Source organism: Canis aureus, chromosome 13 (assembly GCF_053574225.1).
Source record: "Canis aureus isolate CA01 chromosome 13, VMU_Caureus_v.1.0, whole genome shotgun sequence".
Taxonomy (NCBI): domain Eukaryota; kingdom Metazoa; phylum Chordata; class Mammalia; order Carnivora; family Canidae; genus Canis; species Canis aureus.
In genome coordinates, this window is record NC_135623.1 from 24,584,538 (window position 1) to 24,607,202 (window position 22,665).

The window sequence follows — 22,665 nt, forward strand, 5'->3', positions numbered from 1 at the left end:
AGTTTCAGCATCATCCTGGAGACCAGGGAAATCTCAAATGGGGCAAGACCCTCCCTCTGTGTCATTAAGAACCCTATGAGCAAGTCATAAATGAAATCACTAGAAGCCCAAGTGACACAATGATCTGAACAGCACTGGCCAACTTCCCAGAAGCAGTCTCAGAGGTTCAAAGGACTAGGTAACTACATGTGAACTAACCAGTTGCTGCAGACGGAGAGGTTTCTTACATACCTTTTATTTTAAGCAACTCTTTTTACAGATAAGGGGAGAGTAAAATATTTGTTGAATTCATGGAAATACTCGATAGGTTTCCCTTAAATAGCAACTTCAGTGGCACCTGTTAAATGATCTTTCATTTTCTAGAAATTGCTAGCGTGGATTATGAAAGCTGTGTGGTACATTGAGAAGCTTCTAGTCCCTGGAACACCAGATGTTCCCTGGGCAGTGCAAGTTTTCTTTCTCTGTTCCTCAGTTTCCTCATCTGTAAAATGAGGGCTTGATAGATAGTCCTTCAGGTCTCCCTTTTTCCTTTTTTAAGGTTTTATTTATTTATTCATGAGAGAGGCAGAGACATAGGCAGAGGGAGAAGCAGGCTCCCTGCAGGGAGCCCCAGGTAGGACTCGATCCCAGGACCCTGGGGTCATGCCCTGGGCCAAAGGCAGACAGCTCAATCACTGAGCCCCCTGGGTGCCCCTCCCTGTTTCTTATTCTATGACTTCAGGGGGGTGGTAGGGTGTTAGTAAGATGGCACTTATATAAAAGAAGGTAACGCTCTAGTAACGTGGACAAGAGCTATAGTTTGGGAGAAAGGATGGGGAAAACCATTCTAGGAAGAGAAGAGTGGCTCTGGCTCTTGTTGAAAGAGCCGATGTCAGGTTATAAGTAGGCAAAGGTAAGAGATTTGTCAAGTTATGTTTGGAAGCATTTGCTCGTGTGATTCAGAAATTAAAGTAGATGGCTAAGAAAATGGGCCAAAGCAGGCCAGTGAAACCCCTCATTAGGAGTTTTCATTTAATCCATATTTGAGCAAAGAGTGATCTGTGTTAACAGTTATTCTCAGAAGAATACCTTGTGATATCTGGGAAGGAGAATGGGCACAAGGCCCAGAGTTTGTCGAAAGTAAATGTGTCAGTTTTGTCTTTGTTTGAAGGTACACAGGCATGTCAACAAGACTTTGGCCCCGAAACCCTCAGTCATAGCGTCCTCCATTCCTGGAGACGAGAGCCTTCTTTTCTTTGGAACTTCACCCTTTTTTAACCATTGTTTCTGTTAGTAAATAAGCTTCTTGCTTATAAACCTAAAAGAACGTTGGAGTTTGACCAAATTTAGAGATTAGTCACTTCTCTCAATCACCTAATTTTATAATTAGTCTTAAGAACAGATTTAAAAAAAAAACAGAATTAAACGTATATACTCTGTATAAAGGGTATAGGACACCAGCACCTGGGTCCTTAGAAGGAGAACCCTGGCCTTCCTGTGTCTATGTGCAAGGAAACTACTAGTGTGAAGAAGAAACACAGGACAAATTTCAGGGAAAGGAGAATTACTTTCAAGTTCAAGGTGTCAGAACATTTAAAAAAAAATTATGATGGGGGACGCCTGGGTGGCTCAGCAGTTGAGCATCTGCCTTCAGCCCAGGGCGTGATCCTGGGGTCCCGGGATCGAGTCCTGGGTTGGGCTCCCTGCAGGGCTCCTGCTTCTCCCTCTGCCTGTGTCTCTGCCTCTCTCTCTGGGTCCCCCATGAATAAATAAATAAAATCTTAAAAATAAAAAAAATTAAAAATTTTATGATTGGGTTTTTTCTTTTAAGACTTTATTTATTTATTCATTCATGAGAGACAGAGAGACACACGCAGAGGGAGAAACAGGCTCCACTACAGGGAGCCCGATGCAGGACTCGATCCCAGGTCTCCAGGATCACACCCTGGGCCGAAGGCGGCCCTAAACCTCTGAACCACCCGGGCTGCCCCCCACCCCCCCATTAATTTTCAGGAGGTACCACTCAAGCGGTTTGCCCACCAAGGGCAGGTCAGCTGCGGTGCTCTGTTGGGGGGTGGAGGCCCCTCAGGGAGCCCTGCCTCGTTGGTTCTTTCTGTGCCTGAAGGACTTTGAACTTTGTTCTTTGATAGAACGTTGTGTGGGCAGAGGCACCTCTGCCTTCCCTTCCAGAGGCTTCAGTGACCCCGAGCAGCGGGCACCGAGGGGGAGGCAGACTGTGGCCACGTGCTGGGGCCAGACTCAGAGCCTGGGTGGGGATGCGGGACGCGGGCGGGAGGTCGGGGAAGCGAAGCCCAGGCAGGACCGTGGCTGCCGCAGCTGAAAGGCGGTGCTCGGTGCACCCAGGCCTGTTCGTCTCGGCCTCCAACCCTCACTGTCCCAGGTACCGAAACTGTTCTTCAGGCAGGCTCTAAAGCAAGGGCGTGAGCGGCTGGGAGCCACCGAGGGCTTAACCCCCCCGAGGGGTTTTTGCACTGGGAGGGGGACCAATACCTAAGAAATCGAGGTCAGGATTTAGCAGTAAGGCCGGAAGCAGAGCTCTCCCCAGCCCTGGAAGCCTTCCTGCCCCGCACGGGAATCAGGCTTCGCCTTGTTTGATAACTGCTGCCCAACCCAGTTGGGTCTCTACATCTTGAGAGAAGGCAGGAGAGTCTGTGTGGCTGGGATTGCCACCGTGAGATCAGTTGGTACATTTCTAGAAGCCCCGAGGGATCCCAAGGCCTTGGGGCCCAGGAGCCACTCGCTCTCCTAGACACTAAGAATGCGAAGATGACTTGCACAATTATTCTTCTAAGGGTTCCACCTAATGGAGAGACAAGAAGGTGAATTAGTCGTCGGAGCGCGCCGACCCATGGCTTGTGTGCCCACCTACAGTAGGCCAGCTCCACGCGCCTTGTAGGAACTCCAGGGCAGCGCACAGTCTGCTCCGAGCTTTCCCCAAGTTCCCGGGGCGGGGGGGAGGGGTGTACACGTGTCTGCAGGCTGGCCCCTTTAACCCAGACGATGGGGCTGCCTTTGACTTCTGTCTTGCTCCACCTCCTGGGTGAGGTCCATCCCGGCCCTACAGAGCGGCCCATGCTGCTGGAAATGTCTAAAGATGCCAACACACTGGGCGCCTGGGTGGCTCTGTCATTGTCTGCCTTCGGCTCAGGTCATGATCTCAGGGTCCTGGGATGGGGCCTCCGCATCCATCGGGCTCCCTGCTAAGCGGGGAGCCTGCTTCTCCCTCTAGCCAACTCCCTACTCCCCTTCGTCCATGCTCTATCCCAAATAAATAAATAAATAAAATCTTAAAAAAGAAAAAAAAATGCCAACATGCAGCATCCGCTTCCTTTTCGATAGAACAAATGGTCTGACCTGTTGCTCTAGCTCCTCTCCAGACTTGCCTCAAATCTGTCCCAACAGGATCCCCTCAGTGGGGAAGGGACTTTCCGTCCTGCCCCACCCCATACTACCTCCAGTCAACCATGGCATGCATTTCTTTACACTGACTGGCTGTGTGGTTTCTGAATCTTAGAGAAATTTAATGAAACAACCTTGATTTTTATGAAAGTTTTTATTGTCTTCGCTTTAGGCCCCAGGAGGCCAGGCGCTTGCCAACCCTGCTGTCATCCTTGCCCAACATGGCCCTAGCATCTTCCTCCCTCCTCTCATCATGTCCTTCTGTTAGGTGAACCCTTTCCCAGGGCATCCCAGACTCTTACACAAACAGGCTTCACTCTGGCTGACTCCCCAGCTTTATACACACACTGCGACACAGCCAAAGTCTAGAGCCCGTGCAGCTGCTCCATGCTTGCTTCAGCACGGTGTGCGCCACGTACAGAGAATTCCCAAAGGAAGCACTTCTCCTGGGATGCGGTGGGATCGAGGAGGGCCTGTCAGGACTCAGAGGAGGTGTTGGTCATGCCGAGCCTGGAAGGATGAGCAGGTCCTCTCCCTGAGGATGAGGGGTTTGCAGTCTGACTGCCCCATTCCTCTGCTGTTTGATCTGGGAGTTTCTTTCATAAGAAAACCTGACTCACATAACATCTACCTCACATAGTCCTGGTGACTGAAATATAATCATATATGTGAGAGAGTCATAAAACGAAAGGCAAAAACAACAACAAAAACGAAAGGCAAAGACTAATTATTATGATCATAATTACGGTGATGATTTCAAGGACAGTTATTTTACTGGCAGGAAGCCTATCTTTATTGACACCTTCTCAAAGATAGGCAGACTGAAAACTGTAGATGGGTGACAACAGCAGGTTGAGGATTTTTTAAAAACAGCACTGTTGGAGATTCAGCACCAGCTGAGGTGGTTGCTGGGGGTCTGTGACACAGTTGGCATCCTGCTGCTGCCTGATACTTGAAACTACAGAATCTTTAGAAAGTGATCTCAGTAACCTTTGACCCCATTGACTTCTTTCTACTCAAGTGACAAACCCACATTGTGAGTAGAGGCAATATGGCTGTTGCACTGATGGTGGAGATGGTCAGTTTTACAAGGGACAGAAGGTTGAGTGCTGGGGTTAATCTCTTGTGAACAGGTAAGGATGAAAGGAGAAGCCCCGGAAATAGGGAAAGGAAACTTCTGAGGGTTGGTGGCTGGAAGGTTGAGGTTGAGGGTAGGGTACTAACAGCTCTCCCATAACCTTCTCTAGGAATGCTGTCCTCTTTCTGTGAAATCTTTGAAAGAGCCTACTTAGCATCTTTTCATGACACCAAATATGTGGGTAGAACAAAAGGCCATGGGACAGCGTCCCACTGAGACGCCGTGTCTTACTCCGCAGGCTTCCTCCGAGATGGCTCTTGGAGATGGCCCATACGATCAGAAACACCCTATGGATCCAGACCACAGCATGTCGTGTCACGGGCAAGAGTGAGAAACACAGACATCAGAAAAAGGCAAATGAGGGACAAAAGGCCAGGTTTATCGAACTTAAGCCTCACAGAACAAATCTCTGATTCATGTGGGTTAATGTTCGACTCAGTCATGCCCAGGGAAGAGGTGAATGACTCTCCTCCCTTGTCCAAGAGCAGTGCCCTTGGTTTTAATGTCTCTGCCAGCATGAGGGATCTTTAGATCTAGTCTTCCCTCCCCGTTCATGCGATCACTATATAATCAGAACCGAGAGGTACCTCCAGCTTCACACAGCTTGAACCCATCGCCAAGGAACAAACAGCTGGAACCCATCTTCAGTTGGAGGGAAACTTCCAGACTTTTTGTAAGACTCTTCCTCCCGGGTAATCCATTTTTCTATTTGTTTATATGTATACTATTTCTAGACATCCATCCATTTTAATGAAACCATTTTTTCCCTTTTAAAAACTCTTCGCCCAAGTTCATGAATGAAGAAGGAAATGAATTAGACTCTAAAGTTTAAAATGCAAACATATCTTCTGGGACGGCCTAAATGTGGATAAAGGGAAATTAGTAAGACTGGGAGCTAGTGGTGTGATTGGGGTGGGGTGTCCCTAAATTGTGATAAAGTGCCCAAAGATCTAGGAAAAGCATCTGCTGAAGGGCATCTGGAACCCCACCCCCACCCCCAACATTATTTAAGGCTTACAAGACCCAGAGAGTGTACTTTAGCTCTGTTTTCTTGTAAACTTTCCTGCAAATTTCTTGCCTAAGAAAGTTTCGGATGCTCTTTGAAAGCACAATGAAACAACATATGCCAAGATTAAAAAAAAAAAAAAAAAAAAGGTATACTGGCAGGTTGAAGAGAAGGAAAAAGGGAAGGAGATAGAGGTATACGCTTTGGGAGTTTCGCTTCCACCTTGGAGAACTCGCCCTAGGACACACAGAAGTGTGAGGCTGTATTTATGGAAGCCGGAGCCATAGTTATAATTGTAAACTGTCACGTTAACTCTCTGGTGCATAAAGTTCGATGGATCCCTTGAATACAAAACATTGCCTATGGGGAGAGAAAGAGTATATTAATTTTTGTGAAGACCAAGAGATTGGTTTGAGACAGAAGGTGAAGTTAGTCTAAAAAACAAATTATGGGACAAATTCCACTGACAAAAATCTGACAGTTACAGGCTCAGGGGTCGAAGGGTACACGTGAATGAGTTTGACCAGCATCTGGGAGGCTCTACACACTTGGCCTAGGCAGGTTCACTTCTGCGCCCCATATAATCTCTTACTTGTCTTCTCCCGATTCCATTTTACCTCTCTTTTTGGGAAATTTAGTATGGAATTTATAAGTGAAGAAGTTATGAGTGGGAGAACAGCTGTTGATACTGGTGGCCCTGGTGTATACTTGCTGGAATTTGGTTTCTAGATGCCTTAGGGTTTAAGATTCCAAGCAGCCTGGGCAAACCTTGGCTGAGTTGTTGCAGAATGAATGTGCAAGTCCTGTAAACAAAGCTATTCCTTAACCTCTAAGACTGAGCCAGGAGGGCCTTCAAATCCCCACAAGCACATGCTTTCTTAGGACGTGAAGTGCCTATGTTGTGTCAGTCCAGTGCCTTAACTAGAGATGGCCTGTGGGCTTGGCTTACCTGCTGAGCCTTAAGGAGATGATGCATCTCAGTCGATCTATTGGGTATTTCTTCTGGCTGGTGCCTCTGTCAGCAACTAAATTTATGCACAAACCTGTCTCTGCAATTCCATTCTTTTTTTTTTTTTTTCTTTAAGATCTTATTTATTTATTCATGAGAGACCTAGAGAGAGAGGCAGAGACACAGGCAGAGGGAGAAGCAGGCTCCATGCAGGGAGCCCGATGTGGGACTCAATCCCAGGACTCCAGGATCACGCCCTGGGCCAAAGGCGGACACTCAACCGCTGAGCCACCCAGGCGTCCCTCTGCAATTCCATTCTTGGGGAAGAAAAGGAGAGGAAAAGAAAAGCTCTTTTATGCTTTTTATGCTTTAATGCGAACTGTGGTCAGGCCTTTACAGTTAGCGACTCTCTCTTTTTATAGATGGACAACTTTAGGCCTGGAGAGGAAAATGAAGTCAATCATTAAAAACATAACTATTGAGGTCTACCATGAGGCAGGCACTGTGACTCCGGGTGATCAATACAGGTTCTGCCCTCCTACAGATCACACACGGTTAGGGAACACCGACAAGTAAACAGGTCCTTGTTTGCCCAAGATCACACAGATAATGGCTTGGAAATGGCACCCATGAAACCTGACAACAGGTAAATCTTTATTTGACGAGATCCTTGTGGACAGATCAGCTTTGTGACTTTTGCTCTGCCGCTTAGATCTAGTAAAGTGTCCTTGAACTTAATATCTAAAGCACAGGGTGTTTGGACAGAGACCCTAAGCAGGCCTCTGAGCAGCAGTATCCCCACCGCCTGTGTACACCTGTGCTCCCAGGAAGACCCCCTCTCTTCCACGGGGCCAATGTTGGGAACATTCCTATCCACCACTGCCACCTGATGACTCTTTTGGGTACTATCAGCCCTGGTTCTACTCGCTGATTTTTTTTTTTTTTTTTGACTTTGGCATTCTGACCTCTGGCAGAGGTGTTGACCGTGCCACATGTGAGGCCCCTTCTCACTTGAGATCCTGTGATCCTACAATTATCTTTGACACTAGAAGGCAATATTTGTCCATTGTTGCGCGAGAAACTTAGTTGATTACAATGAAACGTTGATGAGGTCTTCCAGAAAAACTACAAGGAGTAAACACACCCAGGAGGCCGAAAAGCACAATATAGACCTGAAGAGCTTGGCAGCCACGAAGGAATACTCGTCATTCCTTTAGAGGTGGCTCTCCCCTCTGCAGTTATGTGACACTTTTTTTTTTGCTAAACTCCCAAGAAAGCAATTTCACTGATTTTATTACAAATGATACTATAAGTGCTTAATGGAAACCTTTCCAGCTGCTATTTGTACCAGTATCGTGGAGGGTCAAAAGGTGTCTTAGTGTCTGCCTGGCCTTCTTCTGCACCGTACCAAATTTGTTTGTAGTTATTATGAAACACAGGCAAGGTGGATCAATGCCAAATGTTGATGAGAAAGAGAGCTCACTTTGCTTACTCGGTCACATGTAACCGGCAAAACCACAGATTTCCTTGTTTTTCTAGATTCAGGGTCATACTCCCGGGCTGTTTGGCAACACTACAGGCTTAGTGCTAGGGCCTATGGCCTCTGTGAGGGCTACGAAAATTTTTGATAGGAAAATAATGTGCATGACTTATACAGAAGAGAGCATAAAATAAAAATTAATCCTCTCGTGTCTATGAAAATATCATTTATTTTTGAATGTAGCATCCATAGGAATTATATTACACTTAAGAATCGTTTGAAGGTCAGATTTTTCTCCCCTTGCAAGAATTTCTCAGTATGTGTGATGCCAAAGGAACCCTAGCCAGTCATAAATTAAATGAATTACCCTCAAACAACTTGCAAAGCAAAACTATAAAAAAAAAAAAATCAGTTCTTTTCTGAGAGGGAGTGATGGGCAGGGCCAGAGGGAGAGGAAGAGAGAGAATCTTAAGCAGACATGGAGCCGAGGAGACATGGGGGCTCAATCATGACCTAAGCCAAAATCAAGAGTCCCACGCTTAATTGACTGAGCCACCCACGTGCCCCATAAAATCAGTTTCGGATTTACAGTGAAATCCATTGTCTTTGTTGGATGTGGGTGTAGTCACATGTATTTGATATAATGTGTAGGATTATGGTGATTTTTTAAATCGTTTCCAGTTTTAGCATACATGCTGCCAAAGTGAGCGTGGACTATGGTGGTTTTTAAAGGCCCTGGATAGTCTTTAAATTTTTGTCCAAAGAACTAAAAGGTCTAATCAGAAACTACCTGCTGCAAACGCCAAACTTTCAAGTCTCAAATCTTCAAATTTCATAAGAGATGAAATCTTAAAAGCTCATCAAAAAATCTGTTCTCGGTTTTGTTATGATCGATACTTATTTAATTCTGTTTTCAAATTATCTATCACTGAGTTAAAGTCATGCTCCAGGAAGAAGTACCGTGTTTCCTCTGTGGGCGTGTCTGTGTATGTCACACACCACCCCCAGGTTGTGTGGGATCTAGAGTTTGAGATCACAGCTCTGAGCGATAATAGTGGCATTCCTCTTTCTTCTTCTTTGGAGAAAGAGTTGAGAAAGCATCGCAGCAACTTGTAAAGCCTTTGACGTGATGAAAAGGCCTAAGGAGGGGAGCCAGGAGGGCTCAGAGAGTAGAGCAGGTGGTTCTTGATCTCAGGGTTGTGGGTTAGAGTCCCATGTGCGGCATACAGCTGACTTAAAAAAAAAAATCAAAGGTGTTGTTTTGGGGTTTGTTTTTGGTTTTACTCCATGGTAACATCACTTGCCTGTGGTGTAAAGTCTATGTCCACACACGGGGGAAAATTAGGAAATATTCTTTGAGAATAATCCAAAGAGTTCCCAATGAAGCAGCGCCTAGAATAAGCTTTTCTTCGTCTTCCAGTCCTCCAAGGGAGTTGACACAGACCCACCTCCAAGCATTACATGGGTTCCTCCGTGTTCCTCCCTGTTCTTTCTAAATAGTTCCTCATAATTCCACCCTTGGCTATAAAACAACCTGCTTCTTGGGGGAATGAGGTGTGCCTCCGTTCACCTGAGGATAAAACTGCTCTCAACTGCTCTCCTCATAGCCAGCAGGGGTCCTCTGATTGGTCCTTCCCTGGGCCCAGGGTTCCCTAAAAGTCCCCTCATCCTTTTAAGGAAGATTTTATTCATTTAGTCAAGAGAGAACAAAGCAGGGGAGTGAGGCGGAGGGAGAAGCAGACTCTGGGCTGAGTGGGGAGCCCGATGTGGGGCTCCATCCCGGGACCCTGAGACCAAGACCTGAACTGAAGGCAGACACACTTAACCGAAATAATAAAAAAAAAAATACGGAGCAATCCTAAAGGATAGGAAAGAATGATTGGGGCAGGAGGTTTTGTTCAGGAAACTTTAATTTTTATTTCTTCTTTAAAGATTTTATATGTTTATTCATGAGAGACCCAGAGAGAGAGGCAGAGACCCAGGCAGAGGGAGATGCAGGCTCCCCGTGGGGAGCCCAGTGCGGTACTCGATCCCGGGACCCCGGGGTCACGCCCTCGGCCTCCCAGGACCCCAGGATCACAGCCTGAGCCAGAGGCAGATGCTCATCCACTGAGCCGCCCAGGTGCCCCCATTCAGGAAACTGTTAAATAGACCTTCCAAAGGAATGGATTGACAAAAAGTTTGAGATTAATGAGGAAGGTATAAGAAAAGATGTGACTAGGGACCGAAGATACCTGATTGTCGTGGAGAGGAAAGTCCACGGCCTCTTAGCCTGACTCGCCGGCTGTTCTGGGCCCCACGGCGCCACCTTTGCCCTTGGCAGGAGCCTGTGTCGGTAGGTGGTGATGGGCCTGGGCCCCTGCTGGTCTTCTTGCTGCTGGGGCGGCTGTGACCCCGGGGAGCCGGGCCCAGGAGGACTCCAGGTACTGACACGTCCTGCCCGGGCACCATGGTGCCAAGCCGCGGGCCGGGATGACAGGTAGCGTGAGAGCAGCGGGCGAGTTGAGGCCGGCTGCACCTGCCGGGACACCCCGCAAGGACACCAACACCTTTATTCACGGCAACAGGGCCGGCGTCAGGCCGCGTGCGGAAATAAGAATGGGACCCTTACGGACAAGCTTTAAGACTGAGCAAGTCTCCCTTCCAGGTCACCACTTGCAGGCACGTAGGCGGGTCCCCCCGGCCCCCGGCGGGCACAGAGCGACCCGGACTCCGGCACGTCGTCGTCCGAGTCCCTTCTGCAGCGCAGCCAGAGGCCCCAGCGGTTCTGCTCTCCTCCCCCGGCTCCCTCCAGGCCCCGGCGTGGGGCCGCAACATGCGCGGCCGGGCCCAGAGCAGGAGCAACCTGCTTCGCCCGTTTTCCATCTTACAAGATGTTTAAGAAACAAAAATGTCTCTGAAATCGGTAAGAACCAAAGTCTTCTCGCTGATTATTGGCCCATTGTTACCCCGTTTCCTTTACTCAGCAACTCCTTGCGAGGACCTGGGAGGGTGGAAGTGCCCTGTCCCTTATCAGTCGGCAGGGAGGGGAAGTTAGCTTTCCGTAAAGGTAAGGCGGTGAAGTGCACCTTACAGAGAGGACTGGGAAAATCAAGGGCTTCTGGCAACTAGGAATTTTCAGAAGGGGCAAATAATAAGCCAGTGTTACGTTTACAAGTGTCAGACCTTGAGGAGAACAGTCCAGGACTACACACCAGCACGTGCACCCCACTTTCTCCTTTCACACAAGTGCACACGTGCCCCTGCAAGGATACCAAAGCGTAGCTCCCCCTCGCCTTAAGGAGGAGGCACTTTCCGCATGTTGCTTTGAAGGGAACATTCCTAGATATCCTCATGGCTATTTTATTATGTATTTATTTATTCATTATTACATTACTTTTCTCCTTAACCTCTTCCATTATCGACTATCTGGCAACTATGAGGCCTAGGGAAGCCGTAGAAGATTATCCCTTCTTCTTTATCTAGCTTTGGTCTTTAAGTAAACATACACTTAGGTTAATGATACTCTGTAAAATATACTAATCGATCCACAGGTTAAATGATTAACTTCCTGCTAACCTAATTTCTATCAACTGGTGCCTCAGTATTTTATTTGGAAAGCAGTTAATGAATTACAGTCAAAAGTTACAGTTTCGCTATCTTGTGAATATATAACTCTTGTTGTCACAGTATTGCCAACAGTGGCCTCCCCTACTGCCCTGAAATGGGCCCCAAACCTAGTTGCTCGATACTCGGGTTATAGATCAATGTCTCGGTGCCACCTGGGGGAGCCCAGCCTCACTGAAAAGATTCAGATTTTGGGAACAAGTGATGGAGAAGTAGGTTACCGGTGTACACTCATCCCATGAATCTGTCTACTTTATCTATTTCAAAACTGAAGACACTGTAGTTAGGGAGAAGTTTTCCAAACCAAAAATTTGCCTTATTTTAAAAATTTATTTAAAATTTTGCCTTATTATAAAATAAAAATAAATAAAATAAAATAAAAAATATAAAATATCAAAAAACTCTTTCAGGAGTAAGAAAATTCCAGGTTTTGGTAGAATATTTTGGATCCTTTCTCAGGTTCTCTAACCAGTACTGTCTCCCTGATATGGGGCAAAGTGACTTCCATACAGATCAGTGCCCCCCTCAAGCTCTTGATAGAGAAGGTCAAAGGCATGGGCCAGTCACACCATATTTGTGAAAACTGGTGTCTTCTCCAAAAATCTGCTTAGAGCGTTACCATGGCACACTCTGCTCTATGTTGGGGCAAATGACTGTTTCCTGGGAGACGGCAAAGCAGGGGGATGCGGTGCTTCCCGTTCTGCTAGCAGCTGTGGAGCCAGTCCTAGGACTCTTTGCTCGGGTTTCTAGTTCTCTCACGGTCAAAAGCTGTTTAGTATGAAATACCGAGTCACAAGCAGGTCATTTTCCCTCGCGTGAATCACTTGAGGAATTAAAATGCTGGCCGGCTGTACTTTATGGACTTTGCAAGGAAAAGTGAAGAAAAGCCTCAAAAGTGTCAAGTCCTTCGAGGCATGGTGGCATTCAAGGAAGAAAATTCCATGCAATGTGGAGAGGACACATTTCTCTTAGAGACACAGCAGAAAATTCTAGTAGGTGAGATATTTCAGCTTAAGAAGAGCCTTGTAGTTCCTTGGGAATAGAAATACTCTAAAAAATAAAAGGGAGAGGATCCAAAATATATACAATTTGCTGCAGTCATTCATTATTTTTTATCAGATTGAAGGAAGCAGAGGAAACCAAGAAGAATGGAAATTGTGAAAAGATCACTGCCAACATTTACTAAACACTTATCATGGGCTAGGCATTGTGATAAGCACTTTACATGGATTTCATCACTTATTCTTTTTTTTTTTCATCACTTATTCTTTATAACATCTGTAAGAGGCAGGGATTATGATGATGCTTGTTTTATTTTTGAGAAAATATTCTGGGAGGTTAAGTAATATCCCCAAGGTCATACAGTTAATGTGGCAAAGCTAGGTGTTTGGGGTCACAGTATCAGAATTAGCCCAGGTGGCTCAGTGGTTTAGCGTCTGCCTTCAGCTCAGGGCATGACCCTGGGGTCCCAGGATCAAGTCCCACGTCGGGCTCCCTGCATGGAGCCTGCTTCTCCCTCTGCCTGTGTCTCTGCCTCTCTCTCTCTCTCTGTGTGTGTGTGTGTGTATGCGTCTCATGAATAAATAAATAGAATCTTTAAAAAAACCTAGTTCTTATTGAGAGTCAACCTGGTGCAGCAGCAAATCCTTTGGGGCAAGCTCTGACCACAAAGAATGTGTTGCAATGATTTGGGGTCATTCGGTTTTCTGCTATGCCTGGCTGTACCCATTAATGTTTGCACTGGACTTCTGCTTGCAAATATTTTGCTGTGTCTTGTTAAATTTGGTTGGTGTGGCCGACGCCGTGGGTTTGCTCTTGCGTGAGTGAAGTCTTCTCTGTAGCCAGTTATCTTGCTGAACTCCAAGCTCGGTCATAAAGGAGCAGGAGGGGAGAAAGTCGACTGCTCTGTGCAAGAGGAGAGGCCAGGCTTGGACCTGGGGAAGACGACCCAAAGCACAGCGCTGCAGTGAAGCCATTACCAGGGTGCCAGCTGTGCCCTCGAGTGCTGGCTGAGGAGCAGAGCGCCTTGGCTCGCTGCCCCTTGGCTTCCCCTTTTCCTGACGCCATTGCACCCATCAGTGACGCCCCACAAGGGGCCTAGAGCTTCCAGCTTTCTGGGCTCCGCTGGAGGGCGGCTGTGGACACAGGAGGGGGCATGGAGCAGGGTCCATGGGCAAGCAGACGGTTCTGCCTCATCCTGGCCGTGGCCCTCACCAAAGTGCGGGTGCAGGCGGTGCCTCAGTTGGGCTCCAGGAGGCGGCACCCCAGAGGGACGGTGGCACGGCCGCAGCTGTCCGGGGAGCTCGGTGGAGGCTCGGCGGCGCGGCAGGCCTGGGCCTGCCTGCCTCCGGGAGCTGCCCCGGCCACTCTGGGTTGCTCTCTCCCTGTTGGATGGGCGACGATTTCTCCCGCCCTGTGACAGGCCTGGTCCCAGCCAGGGCCCTGTGGGTCAAGGTCACACTTCCTGCCAGTCCCAGTCCGACAGCCCGAGGCAGCACCAGCCCTGATCCAGTCCCGCTGCTAGGGGCCGCCTGGGGGGCTCCGTGGTTGAGGGTCTGCCTTTGGTTCTGGGAAGGATCCTGGGATCGAGTCCCACATTGGGCTCCTTGCAGGGAGCCTGCATCTCCCTCCGCCTCTCTCTGTGTCTGTCACGAATGTAAAATCTTTAAATAAAAGAATTCTGTTGCTAGAGAGAAGCAACTCTGAGCATAGACGTGGTTCATATCTTGAATATTTAGGAAGCGGGATGGGCGAGTCAGGATGGTGGTGAGAGTACAGATTTTAGAGCCGGGGGCCTGGGGTCCTTTCTTCAGTTAGTCAGAGCTCTGAAGTCTCTAGTGTGGTGCTTTCGTTGCTGCTGCTCCGGAGGCTTCTGTTTGTTTGCGTGCTTGACTCTGTAAAACAAATGTTTGTTCCCACCATCAAGAGGGGTCAACACAAAGTCCTGTAAGCAGAGAGGGGACCGAGTCGGGGCGAGGCCAGTCGGCCGCTCTCAGCACCCCTCCCCTGTTCCCGGGTTTCACCTTGCTTTCTCCCGCCTCTTGGGTGTCCGTGTAGGCATCTCCGAGCTAGTGATGGCCCCGCCGAGGACCCGCGCTCTGCTCTTGCTCTTGCTGCTAACCCTGCTGGGGCTGGGGCTGGTGCAGCCCGCCGACGGCCAGGACCGCATGTATCAGCGATTCCTGCGGCAGCACGTGGACCCTGAGGGGAAGGGTGGCAACGACACCTACTGCAACGTCATGATGCAAAGGCGGAAGATGACCACGCGCCAGTGCAAGCGCTTCAACACCTTCGTCCATGAAGACATCTGGAACATTCGTAGTATCTGTAGCACCACCAACATCCAGTGTAAGAATGGCAAGATGAACTGCCATGAGGGTGTAGTGAAGGTCACGGACTGCAGGGAGACGGGCAGCTCCCGGGCCCCCAACTGCAGGTATCGGGCGTCGGCGAGCACTCGGCACGTGGTCATTGCCTGCGAGGGGGACCCGGAGCTCCCTGTGCACTTTGACAGATAGACACCTTGGCCTTTAGCCTACGTCTTGAATAGCAGCGAGGAGTGCACGGGAGCTGCCCCAAGCTCTGTCTCCTCTGCTTTTTACTTTTTTCTCTTTATAATCCATTCAGTTAAGTACAATTGTATCAAAGAGAAATGCAGACGTAAACTTGTAATGACTCTGGGCTTTTCTGTACTCAACTTTTTTGATTTCTTTTATAATACTAATCAGTCTAGCTCTCAGAGCCTGTCCTCTGGAATTCAGTCATTATATGGATTTAAACAGCATTTCAAAGTGCTTTCATCTAAATCATCTCCTTTTAATGGCCCCGCACTTGGGGGATGCTGTTGATGCTGTTGTATGTAGGAGCCCAAAGTTCAGGGATTTGCGGAAGACCATGAAATCCGTGGAAAAGCTGAGACAGAAATCCAGTTGAACTGGCTACTAATCCAGGGCTTTTTCCACTTCACCACAGGGAGCATTTTGAAAGCAATTGCTTTTTGTTATTCCCAAAAGTCAGCTGTTGGGAGAAGCATTAGAAATTTGGAAATGCAGGCTGGCAAAATGAGAGCTCTATCTGCATAATCGGGCTCCTTGTTGTGCTGGGGTCTGACAAGACCGAGAAATGATACAAGAGTTTTCCTTTCTTTCTTTCCCATCTTTTAAATCACTCTTGCAAGTCAGAATATTAAGAATGTGCTAGATCATTTAAGACTCACTCATTCCTCCTGATTGAAACATCTTTCATGTTTTCCTTGTAATAAAGGACTTAGAGTACGTTATCTGAGAAGCCTGTGCTGTGGTTCTTGTGGGGGCGATAATTTTCCCCCTACCCTCTTTTAATTCTTACGTTCATAAGCATGCACACACCTTAGTATCCTCATATACTCTGGTCAAAAACTAATGCCCACCAGATCCATGACCATGACACAGAAACCACTGTGTCTGTGTGTGGAGGGGAACGATCCCTCCCAATTCTCACACCCTTTCCTTCTCCCTTTGACTATTTTAAACAAATTGGGGAATGGAGATGTGGGAAGATGCTAGGAAAGTAAGTGTGTGTGTGTGTGTGTGTGTGTGTGTGTGTGTGTAAGGACTAAACTGGAATCATTTGAGTTATAGCAGATACAGAAAGAAATCTTTTTAAAATAGTGATTTGGTGTACATATACTTCCTGAAATAAACCCTACAATCGGGCTGATTAACAAATCTATCACCGTACATAGGCAGCATTTTCTGTGTGTGCTAAGAAACAGGACTTATCCTGTCGGTAAATTTCGAGCTTATAGTACTGTATTGCCACCTGTTTAAAAAAAAAATGAAACTGAGTACATTTTTTCAAATGACTTTCGTTTTTTATTTATTTATTTTAAAGTTTTTAAAAATTTATTTATGCATAGAGACACAGAGAGAGAGAGAGAAAGGCAGAGACCCAGGCAGAGGGAGAAGCAGGCTCCATGCAGGGAGCCCGACGTGGGACTCCAGGATCCCGGGTCTCCAGGATCACACTCTGGGCTGCAGGCGGCGCTAAACCGCTGTGCCACCAGGGCTGCCCTGACTTTCTTTTTTTTAAGTTTATTTATTTATTTTTAGTAATCTCTACACCCAACGTGGGGCTCGAACCTACAAACCAGAGATCAAGAGGACCTGAACTAGCCAGGGACCCCTTAAGCCCAGTAAATTTTTAAGGTCTTATTGGCTTTATTCAGTGATCCATGGATCAAGCGGCATCCAATCTAGCAGAGAGAAAGGACCTGCAGGGCGCTGTACAAAATGAAAGATGTTTATAGGCAGGAGGAAGCAGGAACAAGGATGTTATACTTGGCAAAAAAGCAGATCAGTTGTTGCAAGATCACTTTCCTTCAGGGGATGGCAGGGATCTATCGGCAGATGATCTAACTAGTGCTGAACGAGCCAAAACTGTCATGAAGTCTCAATTTGGTGATGTGGGGCTTAGCATAGCAACTCTATTTTGAGTTTCAACATACCTACAGTCACTATGCTACACCTCGGATCTCAGAATTTATTCAGTGGCACAGCTGAAATTTGGCCAACACCTCCCCGATTCCCTTACCTCCCAAGCCCCTAGTAACCACCACTGAACTCTGCTTCTATGATTCTGACTACTGTAGATTCCACATATGGTGAGATCAGGCAATATTTGTCTTTCTGTGTCTGGTTTATTTCGCTCAACATAATGTCCACCAGGTCCATCTATGATGTCAAAAATCACAGGATTTCCTTCCTTTTTAAGGCTGAATAACATTCCATTGTATGTTTATGCCATTCACCATCACTAGCCACCGGGGAAATGCAAGTCAAAACTGCAATGAGATATCACCACGCATCTATTATAGGATGACTCTCATTTAAGATAAAAAAACAAAACGACAGGTGTGAGTGTAAAGTGCCTGACAAGAAGCTTTTGATTGCCAAGCCATCTGTTTCAAAAACATCCATCTCAAATAAATATATTGCCAGCTGTACAACTAGATAAGGAGCCATGCCATCCCGCCCACGAAGTTCCCCTTTCAGCCTTGGGTGATCTAGATAGATACCTGACCGTTTGTGTGACCCTGCTTTTCCTTTCCCATGCTTTCATTCTTGCTTTTATGTTTTAAATTCACCAATAAAACATGAAACCTCAAAATCTTAGGCATCCCACCCTAGGCCCTAATAAAGGCAGAGCCCCAAGTCTGTGCCCTCTTTCTCTACACAAGAACTTATGTGGCTTTGGGTGTGCCATGTACCTTCCAGAATATATGAATAATAAGTCTTGTTTTTTCAAAGTTCCCTGATGGTTGTTGCTGAGGTATATCTTGCAATCATAATATGAGCCACAAGGGCCAGTCCAGCGACAGAATCAGTTCTGGTTGGGAAAATGTCTGTGGGGGGCAATGCACATGCCTTCAGGCATCCCTAGTTGATGACATCACTATCCAATAGCTGAGACCAACGTTAAACATGAGGATATGCAGAAAAGAGAACCCTGGTACACTACTGATGGGGATGTAAATTAGGGCAGCCATTATGGAAAACCATATGGAGATTCCTCCAAAAATTAAAAATAGAACTACTGGGGTGCCTAGGTGGCTCAGTTGGTTGAGTCTGACTTTGATTTTGGCTCAGGTCATGATCTCAGGGTCAGGAGATCGAGCTCTATGTCAGGCTCCATGCTCAGCAGGGAGTCTGCTTTGGATTCTTTTTCTCTCTCTCTCTGTGTTGCACGTGTACATGTATGCTCTCTCTCTGCTCCTCTCCCCCCATCTCAAAATAAATAAGTCTTAAAAAAAATGGAACCACCTATAATCCAGCCATCCCACTTCTGAGGGTTTATACGAAGGAACTGAAATCAAGATATCAAAGAGATACCCGCACCCCTATGTTCATTGTTCGCAGTAGCAAGATATGGAAACAACCAAAAAGACCATCAACAGAAAGACATTTTTTTTGTTTTATTTATTTAAGTCACCTCTACACCCCATGTGGGGCTTGAACTCATGACCCCAAGATCAAGAGTCACATACTCTTCCGACTGAGCCTGCCAGGTGCCCCCCAAAATGAAGGAATTGTTACATTTCAGTTGCAAGTTAGTGAAAATACAGATGTTAACATTATTTCCCTGTGAAAATTAATAAAAGGAAACCTAGTTTAGAAGGGCTGTGGAGGCCAGCAGGGGGCACTTTGATGCCCTACCACTCATACCAACTGCAGATCCAACAGGAAAAGACTACTTGGCAAGTCCTGCTGCTCTACTATCCCAGCAGGAAGGTGGGCTTCTCCACCCGGCTCCGCAACAGCCCAGCCTATTGAGCCGGTCACAACCCAGCCAACAGAAAAGCTACTATCCTTCCAACTCCCAGGGAACGCCAGCGGACTTTCTGTTTATAACAGCTTTCCGTACTTCTTCCTTTCCTCTAGAAAAGAAAAAGTTCCCCTCCTTTGTTCAGGGACTCGCCTATAGTTTTGCCATAGTAGCCTGCTTATCCCTGATTACAATTCTCTGCTATTCCCGAATAAGCTCATTTTTGCTGGTAAAATAACTGCTAGTTTTATTTTTTGAGGTTAACACCCCATGCCAGTTCATGGACCCTATAAATTCCATCCATGGAATCCTTGGAAGCTCATGGAGTCCAGGGTAAGACACCCTAATATGTTATCATCATCTGCCTGAGGACATTTATCACTGTTACGGTTTGAGAAATGATTGTACCAAAACACTGAATAGTGGTTAACAAAGGGAAATCCTAAGGAATTAATAGGAAGAAGTTAAAGTCACGGAAAATGTTTAAATAAAGAATATAATCAACAAATGACTTTAAATTTTTATTTAAAAGATAATATCTCTTTAGGAACTCAAATTAGGAGCCACAACCCGAGCAGCTTCTGTTAGAGAAGTGAGGAGACAGAACTCTAGGAAGCAGACCAAACAAACGGCTCCAGGAACAATGGTTAACTCACTTTTCTGTGCTGCTTTGTACTTGCTTGATCTCTGCAGGTATAAAGGGATATGTTTCTATAGTTCAGTTTAAGGTGCTTCCTAATTAACTGGCTTTATTTCAGAGAAGCCGTAGAGCTTTTTGCTTAGCTCACAGTTGAAGGTATGGATGTATGGCTGGGGGTTCGCAGCAATTTGTCTTCCACATCAAAAGTAGACTATCACACTTATTCCAGAAACACTGGATTAACTAGTTCAAACTGAAATGACTGGGGTAGAACAAGCTTATGATGATATTACTGGCAATTTATATCGACATAACACTTTATTGTTTAAAAACATATTTTCACATGCATTGCTTCCTATAATTCTCAAAATTACCCACTCAAGTCCCAAAGTATAGTAAGATGTGATGCCTTGCAAAACCGTGGATCTCTTTCTGAGCTTGCCCCTCCACACGGGAGCCCCCATAGTTCTCCTCGTCTCCTCCCTCTACTTTCACAGAATCATTACCTGATTTAGGTCTTCCGTGGATCACATGAACTTGTTAGGAAGGTCTGTATATATATATAAGGCCATCTTAATTTTTCTTAAAGCCATCTTTCAAGTCCTTCAAACCCAGGTGCCCAGAATTCCTGTCTTTTTATTCTTCTTCTTCACCCCAAAACACTAGAAAGTAGTTGGATTGATGGTGTGTAATCTGAGACAACCTGTAGAAGGCAAAATGGAGTCTCTCATGTCAAGCAGAAGCCTGTGTCAGGGAGGGGCCTGTGTCAAGCCATGACACGGTAGTTAAAAGTACTTCAGCCAGGAGAAATTCCCAGGACCATCATCACCTGAAAGCCCAGAATTGGTGACAAGCAGAACCAGAGGGGTCTACAGAAGCTCAAGGCCGATTCAATCCCTTTAGAAAGGGGAGGATTTGGGCAGCAAACTGTCAGACTCTTCAGACCTGACCCCTCTATGTCTTACCACTTAAAAAAGCAACTGTCCCCAAAGGCTCTGCCCTGTTGATCTCCAAACAGAACTGAGATAATCAGAAGCGGTTAAGTGCCCAGAGCTGACCTGGGCCTGACCGAGGCCTTATCTCAACCGTCTGGCCATAGACTCACTTCCCAAGTTTGGTTCGTTAACTTACTACACCCTTCTGTTATCTGCTTTGTTGTGTGGTTTGTCTTATGTCCTGCTCTGTTTGCTGTGTAAGAAGCCAAGTTTAACCACATGGTGAAATATCATTGCGTTTGGAATCCTCAACCTACCATATTTTTTTAAAAAAGATTTCATTTATTCACCCATGAGAGAGAGAGAGAGAGAGAGAGAGAGGCAAAGACACAGGCAGAGGGAGAAGCAGGCTCCATGCAGGGAGCCCGATGTGGGACCTGATCCCGGGTCTCCAGGATCACGCCCTGGGCTGAAGGCAGCGTTAAACCTCTGAGCCACCCGGGCTGCTCGAGGAGACACTGGTTTTTAATCAAAGAGAGCGTTTTTATCCGACGGGCGGCCCAACAGGCAGGCAGGGCATGATTCCCAAAGTGGCTTTGCCCTGTTGAGACTGGGAGCAGCTTCGGTATGTTTGGGGAAGGAGGTGAGCACAAGAGAGGAGGCTGAGGGCTTCCTTGAACCATGATGGGGGGTGTGGGTGCCTCGAGATAATTGGGGGGTGTGCAGTCCACCGGCGTGAGGTGGCCGTGGGGACTTGATGCATTGGGGAGGCTTTTTTTAAGGAAATACAGAAGAATAGTCATTAAAGCACGGTTCATAACCGCTACAGTTGGGAAAACGTAACCCTCTCAGGGCCTGGCTAAGTAAAGTGGGGACGACCATTCGTGACGTCACCAGGCTCCCCTGTATGATGCGCTCAAAGATTTCTATGGTTTGAGAAATCCTTAGAGGATATTAGTAAATGAAAATCTAGATTATAAAACACTATACGTGGATTTTAAATGGCTTCCACATCTGAGTGAAACCATATGAAAATAGTCCTCCTCCCGCTGACTTCTGTTCCCTTCACACAATCCCCTCTGGTTCCACCCGAGCCTTTGCAGGTGGTGCTGGCGTGAGGCTGCGGCCTAGTCCCCGGAGTCTGGAGATGGCACCTTCTCTCTCTGTGCCCAAGTCCACAGGCATCGGCACTCCCTGCTCGGTTGTCCCGGCCCTGCTGCCACGAAGTTGGAGAGCAGTGTCCCGTCACAGCTCTGGGTCATGTCCTTGCAGGGACACCCGGGAGTGCGATCACCCGGCCAGGGAGCTCTGGCCCTGTGCCCAGCGCTCCTCCCTGCGGCCCAGCTCAGCCATGACTCTGTGATGTACCTGGGTCCCTGGCGCTCGGTCATGAGCTCCTGAGGCTGGGCAGCCCGGGCCGTGGCCCAGGACCCCGAGCAGGGGGGCAACCCGTGCTGGGGGCCCCCACCGCACCCCAGGTCCAGGGCCGTGGCCACCGTGGCATCAAGGTCCCACGGCGGGTCTGGTGCTGGAGCCTGAGGTCAAGGCCGCGGCCCTGCAGCAGCAGAAGGGGAAGGAAGGCCCGGCCCGCCCAGGAAGTGTGCAGGTCCCCGGGGTACTTAGGCCGCCCCAGGGTGGGGAGCAGGCTCGACCTTAGAGTCTGGGGCTGCGCGTGGCCTAGGCAACAGCCGGAGCCTTGCAGGACACCTGGTAGGAGGGCGGCCGCGGCCCAGGCGGGAGGGGACCCGGGACCCAGGGCGGCCGGTGGGAGGACAGGGCCTCGGGAGGGAGGCCAGGCCAGGGTCAGTCCCTTGGGGACAGGACAGGGAGGGGACCAGGGTCTGCAGGGGGCGCAGTACTCCTACCTCCTGTTCCTCCTCGCGCGGGGCTCAGGACCTCCGGGACCCAGACACTCAAGGCAGCAGGCAGGTGAGGTGACGACCACCAGCCGGTGACCCCCCGTGACCCCCGGGGAGCCCCGGGAGAGCGCCTGCCTCTGCGGGGGGGTGGGGCTGAGCCCGAGCCCGAGCCCGTCAGAGCCCCGCTGTGGGGTCCCGCTCGGAGGCGAGTGCGCCTCTCAGCCCCCCTCGGCCCCCATCCCTTGGGTGCTCTCTGACCCGCTGTCTTGCTCGCTCTGAAACCAAGAATAAAGGTATAAAAAAGAATGAAATAAAATGAAGATCAAGAAAGGAGCAAGGAAACCTTAAAGG

At 47.9% G+C, this 22,665-nt stretch overlaps 1 protein-coding gene across 7 annotated transcripts in view; it reads left to right on the plus strand.

The window, feature by feature from the left end:
• LOC144282167 (ribonuclease 4) overlaps positions 1 to 15,857 on the plus strand; it is a 20,956-nt gene extending 5,099 nt beyond the window's left edge. For 5 of the 7 annotated variants that reach the window (XM_077845455.1, XM_077845454.1, XM_077845449.1 and 2 more), the window contains one exon: positions 14,636 to 15,857. In XM_077845455.1, the coding sequence (XP_077701581.1) occupies positions 14,653 to 15,096 (444 nt within the window). In that variant the 5' untranslated portion in view covers positions 14,636 to 14,652 and the 3' untranslated portion in view covers positions 15,097 to 15,857. Of the gene's footprint in view, positions 1 to 4,775; positions 5,230 to 10,619; positions 10,878 to 14,635 lie in introns of all 7 variants that reach the window. The other 2 variants (XM_077845450.1, XM_077845451.1) reach the window with 2 other exon arrangements.
• The last annotated feature ends 6,808 nt before the right edge of the window (positions 15,858 to 22,665 follow it).